This window comes from Rhinatrema bivittatum, chromosome 8 (assembly GCF_901001135.1).
Source record: "Rhinatrema bivittatum chromosome 8, aRhiBiv1.1, whole genome shotgun sequence".
NCBI lineage: Eukaryota > Metazoa > Chordata > Amphibia > Gymnophiona > Rhinatrematidae > Rhinatrema > Rhinatrema bivittatum.
The window spans coordinates 211,809,158-211,830,146 of NC_042622.1; the positions used below are offsets into that span (position 1 = coordinate 211,809,158).

At 46.5% G+C, this 20,989-nt stretch overlaps 1 protein-coding gene across 1 annotated transcript in view; it reads left to right on the plus strand.

The window, feature by feature from the left end:
* The window catches only part of SPDL1 (spindle apparatus coiled-coil protein 1), a 123,330-nt gene that overhangs the window by 90,576 nt on the left and 11,765 nt on the right, over nucleotides 1–20,989 (plus strand). The window contains exons 9-11 of the mRNA XM_029613004.1: nucleotides 11,079–11,170; nucleotides 14,690–14,874; nucleotides 18,139–18,472. Of these exons, the coding sequence (XP_029468864.1) occupies nucleotides 11,079–11,170; nucleotides 14,690–14,874; nucleotides 18,139–18,472 (611 nt within the window). The remainder of the gene's footprint in view (nucleotides 1–11,078; nucleotides 11,171–14,689; nucleotides 14,875–18,138; nucleotides 18,473–20,989) is intronic.

Below are 20,989 nucleotides of genomic sequence, written 5' to 3' on the forward strand. Positions count from 1 at the left end.
AATAAATAAGTTGGGTTGGTTTTTTTTTCTTCATTTCATGTTTCTAAATTAAACCCATATTTTTTTTTGTTTCCTGCAAGCCTTGATGTTGATGCCCCTCTTTTTCTCTATTCTTGGACATCTTTCCTTCAAAGCAGTCACTTCTCAGTTTGATTTCACTTTGATTAATTTTCAGCAATGTTAGAGTGGAAGACCAGTAACTTCAAGTATAAAGTTTAATATATTTGGATTTTTGTGTGTCTTTGTGAGTGGGGCTGTATAAATTTAATTGAAGGGAAAAAGGCTTATGGGTTTGTGAAAAAGGAAAAAAAAATGTAGTTGACTTTCTCGTGCGAGAACCTGATTATAGCAATTGAAAAACATTAAACTGTTGATTTCCAGCTTGTCTGTAAGCACATTTTGCAGAACGGCTTGATTCACAGTGTTATGATTATTGGTGTTTGGGTGGATCCTTGGACACTGTGGCAGCTGACTACACCCATGGGGGGCAGTCCCGTGAGAGACCACGGTGTCAGGCTGGACTCTGGACACACAAACACAGATTGAATCTTTATTTAAACCGTTTTGGAAACCACCAGAGGTGGCAGTAGTGAGTCGTAGATGTTGAGCCCGGCTGGGCAAAGATCCCACAGGATGCTGGAACAGCGGGTCCTCTGCTTGGCTGTGCTGTAGTGGAAAGAGACTGAGAGTTATGAGTACACAGTGAGAAATATACAGAGTCCCAGGTAGAATTGGTGAAGCTCTGAGACAGGGAGAGCAGGCCCTCAAGGAGCGAGTACCTGATCCCTTAGAGCAGGGAGACTCAGTGGTATTGTACTCACGTAGCAGTAACAGAGATTCCACTAGACGAGAGGTCTGGCACTGGAACAGAGGGCAGGCCCTCGAGGAGCGAGTACCTGGTTCCAGAGAAGAAGTGCTGTGGAATAGATGGTAGATGTACTCACAGATGGATATTGTTAGTGAAGTCTTCCAAGTAGAGAAGATGGTAGATGCAGGCAGCGACTCAGGGAACATGGGCCCTCGAGGAGCGAGTACCGGTTCCTGATAGCACCTGAAAGAAATAGAAGAGGCCCCCGAGGAACGGGTACCTCATTAGCAGTAAGAGTTCCAGAGAACGCTTGGGAGCTGTCTCCCACCATGCTCCATCTGTACCTTAGGGCGCGCTCTTATTTCCTACTTGGCGCGAACCTCAGGAGCATCCCCCTGTGATGATGTCACGCTGCCCGGATATTTAAAGCCTACACTGTTTGCTAGCCTTTGAGTTAGCAAGGGGAATTCTACGGTTGGGATTCGCACTCCATACCCAGCTACTCTGCCTCCAATCTTCATTGGACACTTAATGCTAACGGGGTTCCCACTCCTCGGGGGCCTCATTTGCTTTTCAGGTCGCTATCAGGAAACCGGTACTCGCTTCTCGAGGGCCCATGTTCCCTGACTCGCTGCCTGCTCCTACCTTCTCTTCTGCCTGGAAGGATTCGCTATCTTCAACACCAGTGAGTACTACCATCTCCACCTCAGAGCTTTCCCTGGAACCAGGTACTCGCTCCTCGAGGGCCTGTCTCCATTCCAGCTCTGGTGCCATCTCCTACGTGGAACCGCTGTGTGAGTACATCTCCTACAAGCCTCTCAGCTCTCAGGTACTCGCTCCTCGAGGGCCTGCTCTTCCTATCTTGGGATTCTCCATACTGGGGCTTGTTCATATTCCACTGTACTCATTATTCTCGGTTCTTTCCACTACAGCACTGCTACCAGTCATATATGCAATGTAGCTAACAAAATGAACTAAAAAATGATTTCCTCTCATGTAAGTCAGTATGTCTGTATTTTAACTTTTGAAAAAAATTTAAATTGAATCTTTAAGACTGGTGGTGATACTGGTTCTGGACCTTTTTGCATTGTTTGCTCCTGCAAACAGGGGAGGAGCCATCAGTCTGGTATGGGAGAAATACAAGCAAACAAATTAGCAAGTGTGATCATTGCAGCAAAGGTCTTGAGACCGGGAGCCATACACCAGGGCTCCTTTCAGAACCCTGCTTCATGGGCTCCAACAATGGTGACATCTGGTGGCCAGATTTAATTATCAAATTCCTGGTAATGCCCCCGCCTCCCCCTCCCCAGCCAGGAACTGTGAACTTTATCTTTGTAATATCCCCAACCAACCCTGAGTGCAGAAGATCTGATTTGGGATTTAAAGCAGGGGACTTTTAACATGATAGTGCCCAGCACTGCCACTGAGCTAACTCATTTTAGGACTGGCTGGTACTTTAGTTTTCTGAAGGTTTTCTACCCTCTTAATAATTGCAATATAATTCAAATTACACCTGTGAATTTATAAATTATATTAGATACATTCAAATTAGAATTTCCTAGCGTGTAGCAGATGGACTCAAAACAAGTGGGTATAGTGTGCTCGTGCTAGCAGTTGGAGACGGATCTGACGTCAGCACGGGTACATATACCCCCACAGGAAGTGCAGCAATTCAGTAATTTCCATCTCCAAAGCAGTTTGGAGCTACCTCACGCTCGCTGAGCGTTTTTCCAAATTCTAACGACTAAATTCATAGAAGAAACCTACCTGAAGACGAGCCCCGCACTCCTGCGGTGATACCAGTCGGTCCCTCCCCCAGTTGAGTTTCCCGAGGCGATTTCCGTGGTCCCTCAGAGGTAAGAGCCTCAGTCCGGTGGCCGGTTCGCGGCAGGGACCTAGCCCCCGAGTGAGAAGGGCTCGGGCGCGGCATAGAGGCAGCCTCGGTCCCGGCGTGGACTTGGCCCCCGAGCGAGACGAGTTCGGACGCGGCCTAGAGGCAGCGGGTGCACCTCCTCGAGCGCGGCGGTGATGGTACTCACCCTCTCCCCCCGCAGCCGGAGACTGCCCGGGTCGCAGCCGGGAAGCGCCGAAGACAAGGTAAGGCGTACATCTTTACTTGTTGGTCTCCGAGGAAGCGAGGCGTAGCAGTCTGCCTATGTGGCAACCCGCCAAGGGGGTCGCCATTTTGCCTGCGTGCTCGCCGTCGCCTTCTGCCCTGGTTCGTCACCGCGCCATAGGCGCATGTTGCTACACGCACGTTGATAGGCGCATGTGGATAGGCGCCCGTTGCTAAGCGCACATTGATAGGCACCCGTTGCTACGTGCACGTTGATAGGCACCCGCTGCTAAGCGCACGTTGATAGGCGCCCGCTGCTAAGCGCACGTTGATAGGCGCCCGCTGCTAAGCGCACGTTCATAGGCGCCCGCTGATAGGCGCACGTTCATAGGTGCCCGCTGATAGGCGCACGTTCATAGGCGCCAGTTGATAGGCGCACGTTAATACGAGCACGTTGATGAGCGCACGTTAATACGAGCATGTTGATGAGCGCACATTGATGAGCGCACGTTGATAAGCGCACGTGGACAGGCGCACGTGGATAAGCACATATTGGTAGGCGCACATCTTTCGCGCATATTACAAAGCGCAGACTCTAGCTGAGTTAACAGACGAGATGGAGCGAAAGAGAGCCCATGCGTCAGCGGAGCCGGCACCTCCAGAATCAGGCATAAGCCTCTGCTCTGCATGCAACCTCAGAGCCACACAGAGCGAGGAAGCAGACTCCCTATGTGCCCAATGTGAAGAGGCCCTGGGAGTTCCAGGCCAGGACCGGTCGCAGCCCAGCGTACTTGCCAGTTCCTCAGGGAACACCCCAGACCTAGCAGACAGCGGTGAGCTGCCAGTGAACCCGAGAGACCTGGTACCCCTAAGGCCAGATCCTGCTTCGCTCTTCTGGGTGGAATTATTCAAGGGGATTCATGCCTTTGTCACAATGCAGTCTGCTCCCCGAACGGGTCCATACGTACCGGATGACCCGGCCCCTGGACCTTCAAGGCCTAGGCACGGCCACTCGCCACCCGGAACCCCCACTTATGGGGATTCAGATTGCCCTGAGGAAGACGACGAGCCCTCGAGGAGGGAGAACTTCCCTCGGGGATTGAACCACATCGGACCATGAGGCACTTCTTTCTGAAAGAGGATCTCCCAGGCCTGATCTCTCAATGCCTGTCGGAACTGGCTCTCCCGGGCCATGACACCCCAGGGGAACCTAGAATGAACCCCCTGTTAGAGGGCCTGCGCCAAATGGCTCACCATTTTCCCCTCCTACAAGCAGCACAGCAGCTAATCGATCTGGAATGGAATGCGCCGGAGGCCTCATTCAAAGGGGGTTGGGCCTTGTTTGGCATGTACCCCTTAGACCCAACGACCAGGGAGATGCTGGCGTGCCCTCAGGTAGACGCCATAGTTAGTGCAATTGTGAAGCGCACCACTATTCCGGTGGAAGGGGGGACGGCCCTCAAGGATACACACGACTGGCACATGGACGCCATACTGAAGCAAGCCTTTGAGGTGGCAGCCATGTCCCTACGAATTGCGACCTGCTGCACCGTGGTGACGCGTTTCTGTTTATCACAGGCTAGGAACAACACCCCGGGAGAAGAGATTTATTTATTTATTTTATTTATTTTTAATTTTTATATACCGGAATTCCTGTATGCAATACAAATCAGTCCGGTTTACAAGTAACGAAAAGGTTGCCCTGGTCTGGTAGATTAGACTGGGGTTTTTTACATAGAACATAGAACAATAACAATCAACTATTGAACATTATTACAAGGAACAGTGAAAGTAACAATAGTATTTAACAAACATATAATATTATTATAACATTATTCGTGTTCACATTTTACAAGGAACTTTGGTAGCGTAAATAGTCTGCAAGTAATCGGTTAAATAATATAAAATGAAAAGGATGACTTAAATAAATAGATATTGTGAATAATCAAGTCCGTGTATGAAATTGAGTGTCAATGTGTTTGTGACACCTTGCAATGGTTGGATCTGAAAGTCAGGAGGAGGTGCCTAGTTTCACTCTGGGAGTTGGAATGCTTGCCTGAAGAGCCATGTTTTTAACCTTTTTTTGAACTCTGGTAGATTGGGTTCGAGTCTTATGTCTGGTGGGAGCGCATTCCATTGATGTGGTCCCGCAGTGGATAGTGCTCTTTTTCTTAACGTTGATTTGGCGGGAACTGCGACTAATGTGCCTTTGTAGGCACTTCTGATGGGTCTGGCCGATGATTGTAGGCGAAGTTGGGTTTGTAGAGATATAGGTGCGACGTTATGAATTGTTTTATGGATAATGGTTAAGGTTTTATATATGATTCTCTGTTTGATGGGTAGCCAGTGGAGGTAGCTCAAGATGGGGGTAATATGGTCTCTTCTATTAGTGTTAGTTAGGATTCTGGCTGCGGCGTTTTGTACCATCTGTAGGGGTTTGATGCTGTTGGAGGGGAGGCCCAGTAAGATTGAGTTGCAGTAATCAAGTTTCGAAAAAATAATGGATTGAAGAACGAGGCGAAAGTCATTGAGGTGAAGGAGTGGCTTTAGTTTCTTTAGGACCTGTAGTTTAAAGAAGCAGTCCTTGGTGGTTGTGTTTATGAATTTTTTAAGGTTAAGTTGATTGTCAAGCCAAGTACCTAAATTCCTGACGTCTGCAGAGAGCTCAATGTTTAAAGATGTGGTTTGTGCCAGACTAGGTGGGTGGTTGTTCGGGTTGTGTGAGATTAGTAGCAGCTCTGTTTTGCTGGAGTTTAGAATCAGGTTTAGGCTGGAGAGTAGTTGTTTAATTGGTTTAAGACAATTCTCCCAGTAGACGAAGGTTTTTTGAATTGATTCTGTGATGGGGATTAGGATCTGGATGTCGTCTGCATAGAGGTAATGAGTAAGCTTGAGTTGAGATAGCAAATGGCAGAGGGGGAGGAGGTAAATGTTGAACAGGGTAGGGGAGAGGGATGAACCTTGTGGTACGCCTTGGTCTGATAGGATGGGGTCAGATTCCTTGTTGTTGATTCTGACCTTGTAAAACCTGTTGGATAGGAACGATTTGAACCAACAGAGGGCTGTGCCTTTGATTCCTATGTTTGATAGTTGTTCTAGGAGTTGTGAGTGATTTACCGTGTCGAACGCTGAAGACAGGTCTAGTAGGACCAGTAAGAATGACTGTTTTTTCTCCAGGTTCAAAAGTAAATTATCAGTGAGGGAAAGCAGAAGGGACTCTGTGCTTCGAGATTTGCGAAAACCATATTGTGCCGGGGAAAGAATGTTGTGCTCCTCGAGGTATTCGGAAAGTTGTTTATTTACCGCTTTTTCCATCAGTTTGGAGATCAGGGGCAGGTTTGCAATGGGTCTGTAGTTGGCTGGGTCCATGGGTGATGCAGTTGGTTTTTTCAGTAGGGGTTTGAGGATTGCAAGTTTTAGCTGATTAGGAACTGTGCCCATGGCTAAGGAGGTATTGATGATTTCTGCAATAGGTTTTGCGACGGTGCTAGAGATGGCAGTGAGCAAATTAGTAGGGAGTGGGTCCGAGGGATGTGCCGATGGTTTAATTTTTTTAAGTAAGTTTTCAATCTCCATGGCTGATGTGGGCTCGAATGACTCTAGTCTAGAATTCAGAGTGAGTTGGTATGTGCTATGAGGTGTTGGAAGCGTTTGGTGGGTTGTAAGGGAGAGGGTGAGGTTTGAGATTTTTGTTTTGAAGTAGGTGGCTAGTTCGTTAGCCTTACTGAGCACTAGGTGGTCTGGAATGGATGGTGGTGTTGGTTTGGTGAGTGATGAGACGTAGGAGAATAAAGCCTTCGAGTCGAAGATGAAGTTATGAATTCTTTTTGCATAGAAGTCCTTTTTTGTTTTGTGTATGGTGTTTCTGTAGGTGTTGAGGGTGGCTTTGTAGTCAAGTCTGGATGTGGGAGAAGGGTTGTTTCTCCAGCTTTGTTCTTTGTTTCGTAGTTTCTGTTTCAGGGTTTTGAGTTCCGGGGTGAACCATGGTTTTCTGTTGTCTCGTGTCGGTTGGATTTCTTTTGAGGAGGTTGGGCAGAGTTGATCAGCTATTTTGTTCGTGAGTTTGATCCATGAAGTGGTGGCTGTGTTGGCGTCTGAGAAGTCAATTTGTTTGAGGTCTTTGGAGCATTGTTTGTTGAGTAACTCCAGTGCGCATGGTTTCCTGAAATGAATGGTGGTTTTGGAGATGTTTGGAGGAGGTGTGTTTTTCATTTTGAGGGTTGTGTCTATAAGCTGGTGGTCTGACCAGCTTATAGACACATGATGGAATCAGCTCTCTCGTTCCTCACTGACGCAGCCTCCGACCTAGTCCGTACGGCAGCCAAGGGAGTGTCATCCTCAGTGGCAGCCAGGAGACAGCTCTGGCTATGTAATTGGTCAGCCGACTCCTCCTCCAAGACACGTCTCACGAGAATGCCCTTTAAGAGTTCCCTCCTGTTCGGCAGCGACCTCGAGAAACTGGCCAATAAATGGGGCGCCTCTCCATTACCCCGTCTACCAGAAGACAGGCCAAGGAGGAGCCAGTGCCCTTTTCCTAGACCATCCAGAGGTAGAAACTCTCAGCGCTTCAACCCTTACAGGGCTCGCTACCAAGCACCTCGTTCTCAGGCCAGGAACCAGCCCTTTCGGACTAAGCACAACAAGAGGAGAACCGGCTCGGGCTCTGGTCCCGGCCGCACCCCACAATGACAATCAGCCGACCCATCCGGGGGTAGCAGCCATAGGGGACAGGCTAACCCTCTTCTACCGCAGGTGGGTCGAGATTACCTCGGACCAGTGGGTCCTAGCCATCATCCGAGAAGGGTATTACCTGGACTTTCTTCGGCTCCCGCCGGACAATTTTGTGGAATCTCCTTGTTTACCCCTCAAGAGGGCGGCACTAGAAGTTACCTTGCGGAGGCTCCTGTCCCTAAAAGCCATAATCCCAGTGCCTGCATGGGAGGAAAATTCTGGGCATTATTCCATTTATTTCATAGTACCCAAGAAGGAGGGCACTTTCAGGCCCATCCTGGACCTCAAGTCAGTCAACCGACACCTACGGGTCCCCAGCTTTCGCATGGAAACCCTGCGGTCTGTCAAGGGACCAGCCAGGGGAGTTTCTCACATCCCTAGATCTGTCGGAAGCCTACTTGCATATCCCAATCCATCGGGATCACCAGCGCTATTTACGCTTCAAGGTCCTGAATCAACACTTCAGTTCCGAGCTTTACCCTTCGGGTTAGCCACCGCGCCGCGGACCTTTACCAAGGTCATAGTAGTAGTGGCGGCGTCAGGAAGGAAGGAATTCTCGTCCATCCCTACCTGGACGATTGGCTGATCAGGGCAAAGTCACTGGAGGAGAGCCACCAGGCAACCAACAGAGTTATATCTCTTCTGGAAAGCCTAGGATGGATAGTAAACTTGAGCAAGAGTTCCCTACAGCCTTCTCAGTCGCTGGAATACCTAGGAGTCCGATTCGACACCCAGGAAGACAAGGTCAGTCTGACCGCCAAGAGGAGAGCAAAGCTCCGGAATCGTCTGCAGGCCCTGCTGAGCGCCACCCGGCCCACAGCTTGGGATTACCTACAGGTCCTCGGCCTTATGGCATCCACTCTGGAGGTGATACCATGGGCGCGGGCTCATATGAGACCATTACAATGCGCCCTCCTGTCTCGGTGGAGCCCACGATCACGGAACTACACCGTACACCTACCTCTACCAGCCAGAGTGCGGAATCAGCTACGGTGGTGGTTAAAGCCCAGCCACATGAGCCGGGGGTCACGAATGTCCTCCCCAACCTGGACCCTGCTCACTACAGATGCCAGCCTGAACGGATGGGGGGAGCACATTGCGAGGAACCCACCGCCCAAGGGACATGGAACAGAGAAGAGTCGGGGTGGAACATCAACCGACTAGAGGCACGGGCAGTCAGGCTAGCGTGCCTGCGATTTGCCCACAGACTTCGCAACAGAGCGGTCAGAATGATGTCGGACAACGCCACCACGGTGGCATACATCAACCGGCAGGGCGGAACCAGAAGCCAACAGGTATCCCTAGAAATAGCCCCCCTGATGACTTGGGCGGAAGCAAATCTCCAGGACATCTCCGCCGTCCACATCGCCGGGAAGGACAACACCACAGCAGACTTCCTCAGCAGAGAAAGCCTAAATCCAGGGGAATGGCAGCTGTCACCCACAGCTTTCCAGATGATTGTGGATCAGTGGGGGACGCCGGGCATGGACCTACTAGCGGACAGGTCCAACGCTCAAGTACCCAGATATTTCAGCCGCAGGCGGGATCCGCTATCCCAGGGGATCGATGCCCTGGTACAGCCATGGCCTCAGGGGATCCTGCTATATGCCTTTCCTCCATGGCCCCTGCTGGGCGCCATTATACACAAGATTCAGCGGCACAGAGGCCTAGTTCTTCTAGTGGCCCCGGACTGGCCAAGAAGACCCTGGTACGCAGACATGAGAAGACTACTGGCAGGGACTCCATTTCCCCTGCCTCCACACAGGGACCTGCTGCGGCAAGGTCCCATCCTCCACGAGGATCCAGCTCAATTCTCTCTTATGATCTGGCCATTGAGAGGGCTAGACTGAAGAAAAGAGTATACTCGGGGCCGGTAATGGATACACTCCTCTGAGCACGCAAGTTCTCCACATCACTAACATATATAAGGATCTGGAGAGTATTTGAAGCCTGGTGCGAAACTCACAGCACCAATCCACATGCCGCTAAGATCCCTATCATTTTGGATTTCCTGCAAGATGGACTTCAGAAGGGTCTGTCCCTCAATTCCATCAAGGTTCAAGTGGCAGCGCTATCCTGCTACGGTCCCCGGAGTGACGGCAACAGCATCGCCACACACCCAGACGTTTCACGTTTTCTGAAAGGAGTCAAACACATTCGCCCACCACTGAAGTGGCCGGTGCCCCTGTGGAACATCAACCTAGTTTTGGAATTTCTAGCGGGACACGCCTTCAGACCACTTTGAGGCCTGTCCCTCCGTTTGTTAACCTTGAAGATGGTGTTCCTGCTGGCTGTATGCTCAGCACGCCGCATCTCAGAGCTACAAGCACTGTCCTGCCGTGATCCGTTTCTCAGAATCACTCCAGAGGCTATCCATCTTCGCACGGTTCCTTCCTTCTTACCCAAAGTAGTCTCACACTTCCACCTCAACTAAACCATATCCTTGCCTACCACGGAATGTTTGAAGAAGTCGGAAGAAGGTCGAATACTTCGCCATCTCGACATCGGCAGGCTATTGTCCAGATACCTGGAAATGTCAGAAGCAGTACAAAAGACAGACCACCTGTTCGTCCTTCACAGCGGGAAGAGGCAAGGGGAAGCGGCCTCCCGGGCAACCATCGCCCGCTGGATCAAAGAAGTTATCAAGGCGGCCTACGTAGAAGCGGGAAAACCACCACCTCTACGAGTCAAGGCTCATTCTACCAGAGCGCAAGCGGCCTCTTGGGCAGAAACTAGGATGCTGTCGCCTGAAGAGATATGCAAAGCGGCGACGTGGTCCTCCCTCCATACCTTCTCCAGATTCTACCGTCTGGACGTCCAGGCCAGGGAGGACACAGCATTTGCGAGGGCAATCCTGAACGGACCTCGGGCAGCCTCCCGCCCAGTCCGGGAGTAGCTTTTGTACATCCCACTTGTTTTGAGTCCATCTGCTACATGCTAGGAAATGTAGAGATTACTTACCTGATAATCTCGTTTTCCTTAGTGTATGCAGATGGACTCAGCATCCCGCCCGGCTGCCGGCATACATGGGGATTCACTGACTCACGGTAAGCCATGTTTTTCTTATAATAGGGCATCCACCCTGCCAGGTGTCGACGCCTTCCGGTTGAGAACACTGGCGGTCTCCAGCTTCTATCAATCGGTCAGGGTAATCCTGTTCATTTAATCGATCGGTCAGTTACACATATATCCATAAAGCTTTTGCAAGGAAGATTACTGAATTGCTACACTTCCTGTGGGGGTATATGTACCCGTGCTGACGTCAGATCCGTCTCCAACTGCTAGCACGAGCACACTATACCCACTTGTTTTGAGTCCATCTGCATACACTAAGGAGAACGAGATTATCAGGTAAGTAATCTCTACATTATTTCAATGTTCTATTTATTTTGTCCTCTCCCTTTTAATAAAAGGAAGTTCAGATCGCTTCCCTATTGTGCTTTTACTGGCTAATTTGTTGTGTGATTCTGTAATTCTTTAAAGCTAAACCAGGAACCGGAGTATTCTTTAAACTGTCCTAGTGGAGATGAAACCTATTATGTGGATTTACTGAAAATGAAGCTTGAGAAATCAATGTAAGTTCAAATAAAACCTATACTTTTTTGCTAGAGCTTTTCACTGAGGAATTTAATATAGAAATCTTAGGTAAGAATTACACAAATTATTTTATTGTTTTCACTAAACACACTAAAGGGACTAATTTACTGATTGAGAAAGTATTTCCTTATTAACACATGAAAATAAACTTTCTAGAGCTCTCCTGGTATTCGAGAAATGGCCAAAGGGATCAGTAGTTCATATCCAATCAATCAAGTTGCCATGTATTACATAAACAAGGAGACATGGTATCTGCAATCCTTTGGAAAGAAACATGTAATATATGGAGTTGGACAACTGAAAGGAAGATACATTTGAATGCTAGATATCTGCCCTAGCAGACTACTTGAACCATCAACTTCTGTATCACGTGTGATCTTGCCACCTTGGTGCGGTGCAATATCTCTTTTGGTGCTAGAAAACACCAAAGTGGATCTCTTCGTAGCTTCATCAGACCATAAGCTTCTATTCTTGAAAAGACCCGCTCCAAATGCTCTAGCAACACATTCCTTTGTCAATCTGTGGGGTTCATAAGTAACATATGCATTTCCTCCTCTTTCTCTCATAACAACTATCTCATAACAACTATTTTTAAGTTAAGAAAGAACAAAGGAAGGATGTTCCTGTTCGTATCCCAGATCAGTCCAGACAAGTAGGTTTTGCATCCTTATGAACAGATGGAGGCAGAGATTAAAAACCTTTCAGGCACTGCTACATAACCAAGAGTGCCACCTGCAGTCCCTCAGTATTTCTCTGTCTCCAGCAGATGTTAGAGGTGCAAACTTGCAGTCTGAGAGAAGTTAAAAGAAAAAAAAAAAATAGAAGAGCCAGAATACAGTTGCAAAGGTTCTCCCTGAGGTGTTGGGTACCTTCATGAGCCATTCCTCAGAGCCGGGCAAGCAGGGGGTTGGCAATCCCTGGCCTGTCTCAGCCTGCAGCATCCAGATGGACTGAAAGTAAGGGGTCCTGGCTCTCTCACTCCCTCACCGCTGGCCAGGAACAGGGAAGTATACCTTCTTTCTGGGGTTTGGTTTCTCAGAGGTGCTGCTCTTTTAAAGAGTAAATAAATAAACAAAAAGATTAGGAAGCAAGAGAGAAGGGCCAGTTGGATGGTGCTTTTCAGTGGCAGGAGTGTTTAGCACCGCGGGAAGAGGAAGCACCGGGGTCTGGAGCAGTTTGAGGGCAGTGACTCGCACCGCCAGCAGGCCTCCCTTGATTGCAGCAGCAGTGTGATCGCACTATGTGAGCGGCAGTAATGGCAACGGCCTCAGAGCGCAAAAGAGTCTGCCGGGCCTGTGGATTTAGTCACGGGCGTCTCAACACAACTGCGCTTTGTGCTAGCTGTGCCTCCAGGAGAGTGGGAAGGTACCTCCGTGGAGGCAATAAGTGGAAAGTGAGTCACCAGGTTGGCAGAACCCATTGGGGAGGGGGCTGAGGGCGCAATGGCATTTCTAATGTACGCAGCAGGAAGCAGTTCATGGTGTCTCCCTGCCACTCCCCGCAGAAGAAGCAGGCAGTGGAGTGTACATTGTCAAGGCTCCTCAGTCTGAGGGCTGTGGTTCCAGTGCCCATGTCTCAAGAAAATACAGGTTGATATTCTATTTATTTCGTTATGCCCAAGAAGGAAGGCTCCTTTCTTCCCATCCTGGACCTCAAAGGAGTCAACCATCATTTGCGATGACTTATTTTCGCATGGAAACATTGTGCACAATGATAATGGACGTGCAGTCAAGGGAATTTCTGACCTCTTTGGACCTGTCCAAGGCATACCTGCATATTCCCATCCAACTAGTGCACCAACGTTTTCTGCGATTCACCGTTTTGGGACACCATTATCACTTTTGGGTGCTGCCTTTTGGTCTGGCCACCACACCCAGAACTTTTTCCAAGGTTGTGGTGGTGGTGGCGGCAGAGTTGAGAAAGGAAGGGATCCTGGTACATCCGCATTTGAACGAATGGCTGATTCAGGCCAAATCTCTGGAAGAGAGCCTCCTGGTGACCTGCAGGGTGATCTCCCTGTTGCAGGAGCTCTGCTGGGTGGTGAGCCTGGCTAAGAGCAGTCTTCAGCCTTCTCAGTTGTGGTGTTCAGTTCGACATGAAACAGGGCAGAGTTTTCCTGCCGGAAGCTCGTATTCAGAAGTTGATGGTGCAGATGCGTCTGATGATGAACACTATATGCCTGATAGTGTGGACCTATCTGCAGGTACTCAGTTTGATGGCGGCAACCCTGGAAGTTAGGCCATGGGCAAGGGCACATATGTGTCGTCTTCAGCGCTCCCTGCTGTCTCGTTGGAGCCCCACAGTCTCAGAACTATTCGATTTGGCTCTACCTGCCGATGGAGGTTTGCTATCCTCCAGTGATGTTTCAAGCGGATCTTCTGAGAGAGGAATTTTCCCTAAAATCACTGGACTGGTTAGTACCCACGACAAATGCAAGCCTCCACAGTTGGGTAGCTAGCTTTCCGGACCTTGACAGCACAAGGGCTCATGTCTGCGCACACAGGGTGCATTGACATCGTGCATGGGCCACGTCATCAGCTCACCACCTGAGAGGAAATCAGAGTGCGCTCCAGTCACCCGCCGCATCAAAGCAAGGTCACTGCCCCAACGACGAGTGTGGGCATCCAGTCTGCCGCTGCCCCCCCACCATCACCCGGCTCAGATACACCCGCCATAGAGCCAGAATAGCCAAACAACTTCTTCGGGACCTTCCCCCCCACCCCCAAGCTGCAACCAAAGGCTAGGCTTAGGGACCTTTCAGCTGGGGGCTAGAAACCCGTCAGGACTCCATGTATGGCACATTTCAATTCTGCCAAGAGCAGGGGAAAACAAATAAGCATGGGGGTAACTTGCTAATGTGGCGGTTACTACTCTTAACCAACATGCCTGATACTTTGGATGCAACTCCAACATTGCTCTCTTGCAATTGCCATTGCTCAATGGCAAGAGGTAACAGGGAATTGGACTCAGATAGCAACTAACAAGCGCCCTGATTTTGACGGTTTGGGAAACTAATTAAGGGGGTGACCTATTTCAGACATTTTAAGTTCTTAGTAAGTTTTTTGGCAATTTTATTAAGTTTTAATTTTCCTTTTCCAATGCAGTTGCTTGGTACCAAGATTTTTACCCTCTTTGGTGAGGCTAATACAGCGAGCTCAGTTGGCCTATTTTTGCCTTATTTTTGTCTTTTGATTTTAGCACCACAGACAAAATATGTAACGTTTAAACTCCTATATGGATCATATCCAGCAAGTATCAGAGAAGAACTTTCCAAGGAGGGATGACAGTATAGTGAGACATGCATTTGCTTTGCACAAGAGCAGTCGATGAGGCATTTGTATAAGGTCTAGTTGTAGCTGAAATCTGTATACTTGTGAAGAAAACTAGAATGCTGAGCTATTTCAAAGCTAAAGGGTTACTTATTTTCCTGTTGATTGATTTCTAAGTTTTATAAAATTTCTGGATTCTTATTTTCAAATATTTTTTTTTCTTCACAGTAAAGAGAATGAGAAAATAAAAGACGAATTATCTTTGCAAATGATGAAAGCATTAACTGAGAGCCAACGAGTCCTGGAACTGGAGCGGAAACTGTTCGTGAATGATGGGCATCTTAAACATTGCCAAAGCGAGAATATGAAACTGCGAGTCACTCTGGATGAGCTAAAGATGAAATATGAACCTGGTGATATACACGTTTGATATGTAGTACTATTAGCAATACTCAATCTAGTGATGATATGGTGACAATGTATAATTGTGCTCAGGGCCTCTGAAAGGGGAAGACAAGGCAGACAACTGTCTTGGGTGCTAGTCTGGGTTTAGACCGAGAGACTGCGATCACCTGTGACTGGCAGGGCTTTGTACTTGTGACTCTGATAGGGCTTACCTTAGTACTTCTCTCTCTCTCTCTCTCTCTCTCAGAGTTAAAACACCTCTATGCCAAGTGACATTAACAGTAGGTTCTGTTCTGAGCTTGTAGGATTAATTAGACAACGGTAGTTGTTACAAATAGCACTAAATGGTTGATTGCAATAATCAGAGAACATTTACAATAATTAATACAGTTGTATAAGAAGCAAAGAATGCATTCCTTATGATGTATATAAGAGCCCAAGGAATCACTCTGCTAATTCTAGAAATCTGTTGTTTGAAGAGATCTGATTTCTGACAGTTCTGATCATTTTCATAGAGTCCTGTGATGTGACTATCCCCCCGCGTCCAAATGCCGGTTAACAGTGCACTCCGGTGGAGTGCACTGTTAACCGGCATTTGGACGCGCGCTAGCTTTACCCCTTATTCAGTAAGGGGTAATAGCGCGTCGAAAACGCGTGTCCAACCCCCCTCCCCCTGAGACTAATAGCGCCTGCAACATGCAAATGCATGTTGCAGGCGCTATTAGGTATTCCCGCGCGATTCAGAAAGTAAAATGTGCAGCCAAGCCACATATTTTACTTTAAGAAATTAGCGCCTACCCAAAGATAGGTGTTAATTTCTGCTGGTGCCGGGGAAGTGCACAGAAAAGCCACTGTCAGCCTGGGGCCTCAATTAGTCTACCGATGGTCCTGATTGTGTTAGACCAGGGGAAGGCAATTCAGGACCTCGACTACCACAAGCTGGTTGGGTTTTCCGAATATCCATAATGAGGTACATCTGCTTATAATTGAGGCAGTGCATGCAACTGCAAAGAAACATGACAGCAGAAAATCATGAGGTCCATATTCAGTCACTTTCTGAATAACAAAGTTAGCCGCTAACTTTATCTGGCTAACTTTAGTGCAGTTCTTTGGTCCAACCAGCTCTTTGGCTGGCTAACTTTGAATATCAGAGTTAGCTGGATAACTTAACCAAGGAGATCCCTGCTATATAGTTAGGGACTTCCATTTTTATTTTTTGCCCCCTAGAAATTTATCAGGGTTTATTTTTGACAAGAAAAAATTGCAGAAAATCAGTAAAAATAAAACATGTTATTTTTCTGGGTAAATATTGGAGTTTATTTGGTTTACAGAAGCCAGGAGAAAGAGAACACAATGATTAATGTTTAATAAACAAAATGTATTTGCTAAACTTAAACAGACCTCAAAATGTCCCCTTCCCATTTTTCCCTCACATCTCTTTCCTCCTCACCCAATGTCCTCTTTCTCTTCCTCTCTCCTCCCAGCAGGCTGCTCATCCAGTCTTTTATCCATCTACTTCCATTTCAGCAACACCTTTCCCCTTTCTCTTTCCAGCCTGCTGCCTAGCATCTCCTCCATCCTCCTTCTCCCGCCTACCCACCCATTCAACAACATTCTTATCTCTCCCTTAGCCACCCAGGAATCCAAGAATCTCCCTCTCTGCCCCAACAAGAGCATCCATCCTTACCAGCTGGTGTGAAAGGGCCTCCACGTGTACTTTTACATGTACAACATCCCTAGGATAATTTTCAAATGACATTTTATGCACGTATAAGCTTTAGAAAATATGGGGTTTTTTTCCTTTCATCTTTCCAAAGTGTAATGGTGAAAAGTTTTTTTTTTTCTAAGAATCATGAAGGAAATTATGCATGCCAACCAAAGCTATAAACTAATTGCATATTTAAGAGTTGCATAATATCTGACAATTTGATTCCACAATATGACTCTGCTTCAGGAGCTGTAATATGACACATACGTACATTAGATATGCAGTTTACTGATAGTCTCGCTTAGGGTGCTTGGTTTCCTTTCATTTTTTTGTCTTGCACTTTTCATGGAGCTTCAGTGACTTTAACCTTGTGCACCTCTCTCTCTCTTATCCTTTAATAATTCTTTATTAAGACTGTGATCTATTCTGAGGGTGCTATGATCAGTTTTGGGTTTGTGCCAGATTTTCTAAGAAATGTCTTCGTAAAACATTCCTAAACTAGCGCTGCAGCCCAGAGGAATGCGTGCCTTTTGATAATGTTCCATGCTTTCTCTCCCTCTAGCCCAGTTGTTGCCCTTGTCTATTTCCATTTAATATGAAGAATACCGTGTTAGGTTAATGTAGTTCAATAGAAAACGTATTAGAGCACAGAAGAATCTGTGTGCATATTTATTTATTATTTATTTATTTAACGGATTTATATACCGGAGGTTCCTGTATAATATACATATCACCCCGGTTTACAATGAACAGTAAATATCGCTTCAAGTTAGAGGCTTACAATGAACATGGTTATCTCGAACATATCTCGAACATATGGTGGCAAACACACTACGGGGCTGAATTAGCACAAATTTGAAACTTGTCAGCAGTAGCACCAATCGTCAAGGTATCAACCCTGGCGACAAGTTTCAAATTTGTGCTAATTCAGTTACTTAATGTGTTTATAAAGTGCACCGTTTTAAATGGTTCCATTTGATATATTTATAAATAGTTGATGTTTAGACTAAGTCTAATAAATATGTGCTTGATTGGAAATATTTGTATTTGGGCGGGGGGGGAGTGTAGCCTTCCTTGTAGTAAGATGAAACACATCCTGCATGTGATTTTTCTCTTTGATAACCTTGACAATCAGGACTAACACTCTCTTTTTCAGTACCTGCTGTGGTCCTTCTATTTTATCTAAGTAGGAGTCTGTGCAACGAACCTAGAAAATATCATTTACTAGGGGCCACCTATTCTCTGCCATCACCACCTTACCCCATAATGACTGTAAATATATGCGGTAGTTACTTCTCTGTGAAGAAGGGCTCTTTCAAGCTGATCCCATCACTACTAAGGTACTTACCTAGCATGCAGTAAGCACCCAACCTGAACATGGCTGTTATCTCTTTCATAGTATATCTAAACTTCAGCTTCTAGGGGGACAATTCATGAACCAGTTGTTACTTTCAAAGTTTTAGGCTTTTCTGAATGACACTTTCATTTAAATGAGTGGAATTGTTTTAATTTGCTTTATGCATCTTTCTGTTTGATCAATTAAGAATGTTTTATTCTTCCCCAGAAACAGCTAAAATTCCCGTCCAAAAACGAAGAAAAGAAATACTCCCAGTGGATCTACCATCTGACAAGGTGTATGCTACCTATGCTTTGGCAGTAGAAGGTCCTCAAAATATGGAAGAATTAGAGCCGGCTATCAAAGTTTTAGAGGAAAAAACGAATGCAACACCTGTAGAAGAATCAGCTTCTGTGGCAGTGCAAGCAAAGGTATCCAGTCCTTTGAAAAATTCAGGAAAGAGAGAGAATGAAGATCCTTTGATTAAGAGGAAACGAGTGCAAATCCTGGACGAGAGGAATGATGTGCAATTTGTAAGCGAAAAAAACAGAGACCCTCCCAGGTCAGTACCTTCTCCATGTATCCAAAGCTGACTTGTAGAAATATTTAGTCCAGATTCTTCTTAGAACAATAATCAGTAGCCCATGAGTTATACAACGTGGGAACTCGCCTCTGAGCCGTCAAACGACCCTTGTCATATGGAAAAGGTGGAAATCTAAATTATTAGATGTAAAGCAATATTCAGTGCTCTCACATATACAATCTCTTAGGGACTTTCCTATGGGAAAGCAGAATGTAGTTTTTAAAAAATGGCAGGCTCAAGGCTTGACTAATCTGGGCCAATTATGGAAACAAGGGATGGTTCCATTTTGTGATTTACAATTCTCGTATGCCCTACCGAATGAGGATTTCCTGGCATATTGAACAAATTTGCCATTTTTTGACTACATAGGGCCCCAAGAGGGACCTACAAATGCCCCGCTTGATTTTTGAAGGCTACTGTATCCTGGCAGGCAGGGTACAAAAAGGTATTTCAAAAATTTATCAGCTGCTTATTAGTAGTGCAAAGGGGAGAGCCTCCCATGTGGTGGCCTGGGAAAAGGACCTTGGTGCTCAGTTGAGTGAGGACAAGTGGGAGGAGTGCTTTCAGGTATTAGGACGGTTTTCTATGTTGGCATCTATGATGGAAAATTGTTACAAGTTATTGTATCGATGGCACTGTTCTCCAGCTCGAGTGGCACACTGGATGCCGGGTAGATCCCCATTATGTTGGCGGAAATGCCTCCAGCTTGGCACTTTCTGGCACGTGTGGTGGCAATGTCCCAGGATCCAACAGTTTTGGGTATTTTGTCAACAAATGGCCGAGGCTGTTTTGAGGGTTACGATTCCACTACAGGCGGAGTACTGGCTATTGGAGGTTCAATATCGCGCCTAAGAAGATGAATCACATAAACTAAGAACATAAGAACATGCCATACTGGGTCAGACCAAGGGTCCATCAAGCCCAGCATCCTGTTTCCAACAGTGGCCAATCCAGGCCATAAGAACCTGGCAAGTACCCAAAAACTAAGTCTATGCCATATTACTATTGCTAATGGCAGTGGCTATTCTCTAAGTGAACTTAATAGCAGGTAATGGACTTCTCCTCCAAGAACTTATCCAATCCTTTTTTAAACACAGCTATACTAACTGCACTAACCACATCATCTGGCAACAAATTCCAGAGTTTAATTGTGCGTTGAGTAAAAAAGAACTTTCTCCGATTAGTTTTAAATGTGCCCCATGCTAACTTCATGGAGTGCCCCCTAGTCTTTCTATTATCTGAAAGAGTAAATAACCGATTCACATCTACCCATTCTAGACCTCTCATGATTTTAAACATCTCTATCATATCCCCCCTCAGTCGTCTCTTCTCCAAGCTGAAAAGTCCTAACCTCTTTAGTCTTTCCTCATAGGGGAGCTGTTCCATTCCCCTTATCATTTTGGTAGCCCTTCTCTGTACCTTCTCCATCACAATTATATCTTTTTTGAGATGCGGCGACCAGAATTGTACACAGTATTCAAGGTGCGGACTCACCATGGAGCGATACAGAGGCATTATGACATTTTCCGTTTTATTCACCATTCCCTTTCTAATAATTCCCAACATTCTGTTTGCTTTTTTGACTGCCGCAGCACACTGAACCGACGATTTCAATGTGTTATCCACTATGACACCTAGATCTCTTTCTTGGGTTGTAGCACCTAATATGGAACCCAACAATGTGTAATTATAGCATGGGTTATTTTTCCCTATATGCATCACCTTGCACTTATCCACATTAAATTTAATCTGCCATTTGGATGCCCAATTTTCCAGTCTCACAAGGTCTTCCTGCAATTTATCACAATCTGCTTGTGATTTAACTACTCTGAACAATTTTGTGTCATCTGCAAATTTGATTATCTCACTCGTCGTATTTCTTTCCAGATCATTTATAAATATATTGAAAAGTAAGGGTCCCAATACAGATCCCTGAGGCACTCCACTGTCCACTCCCTTCCACTGAGAAAATTGTCCATTTAATCCAACTCTGTTTCCTGTCTTTTAGCCAGTGTGCAATCCACGAAAGGACATCGCCACCTATCCCATGACTTTTTACTTTTCCTAGAAGCCTCTCATGAGGAACTTTGTCAAACGCCTTCTGAAAATCCAAGTATACTATATCTACCGGTTCACCTTTATCCACATGTTTTTTAACTCCTTCAAAAAAGTGAAGCAGATTTGTGAGGCAAGACTTGCTCTGGGTAAAGCCATGCTGACTTTGTTCCATTAAACCATGTCTTTCTATATGTTCTGTGATTTTGATGTTTAGAACACTTTCCACTATTTTTCCTGGCACTGAAGTCAGGCTAACCGGTCTGTAGTTTCCCGGATCACCCCTGGAGCCCTTTTTAAATATTGGGGTTACATTTGCTATCCTCCAGTCTTCAGGTACAATGGATGATTTTAATGATAGGTTACAAATTTTTACTAATAGGTCTGAAATTTCATTTTTTACTTCCTTCAGAACTCTGAGATGTATACCATCCGGTCCAG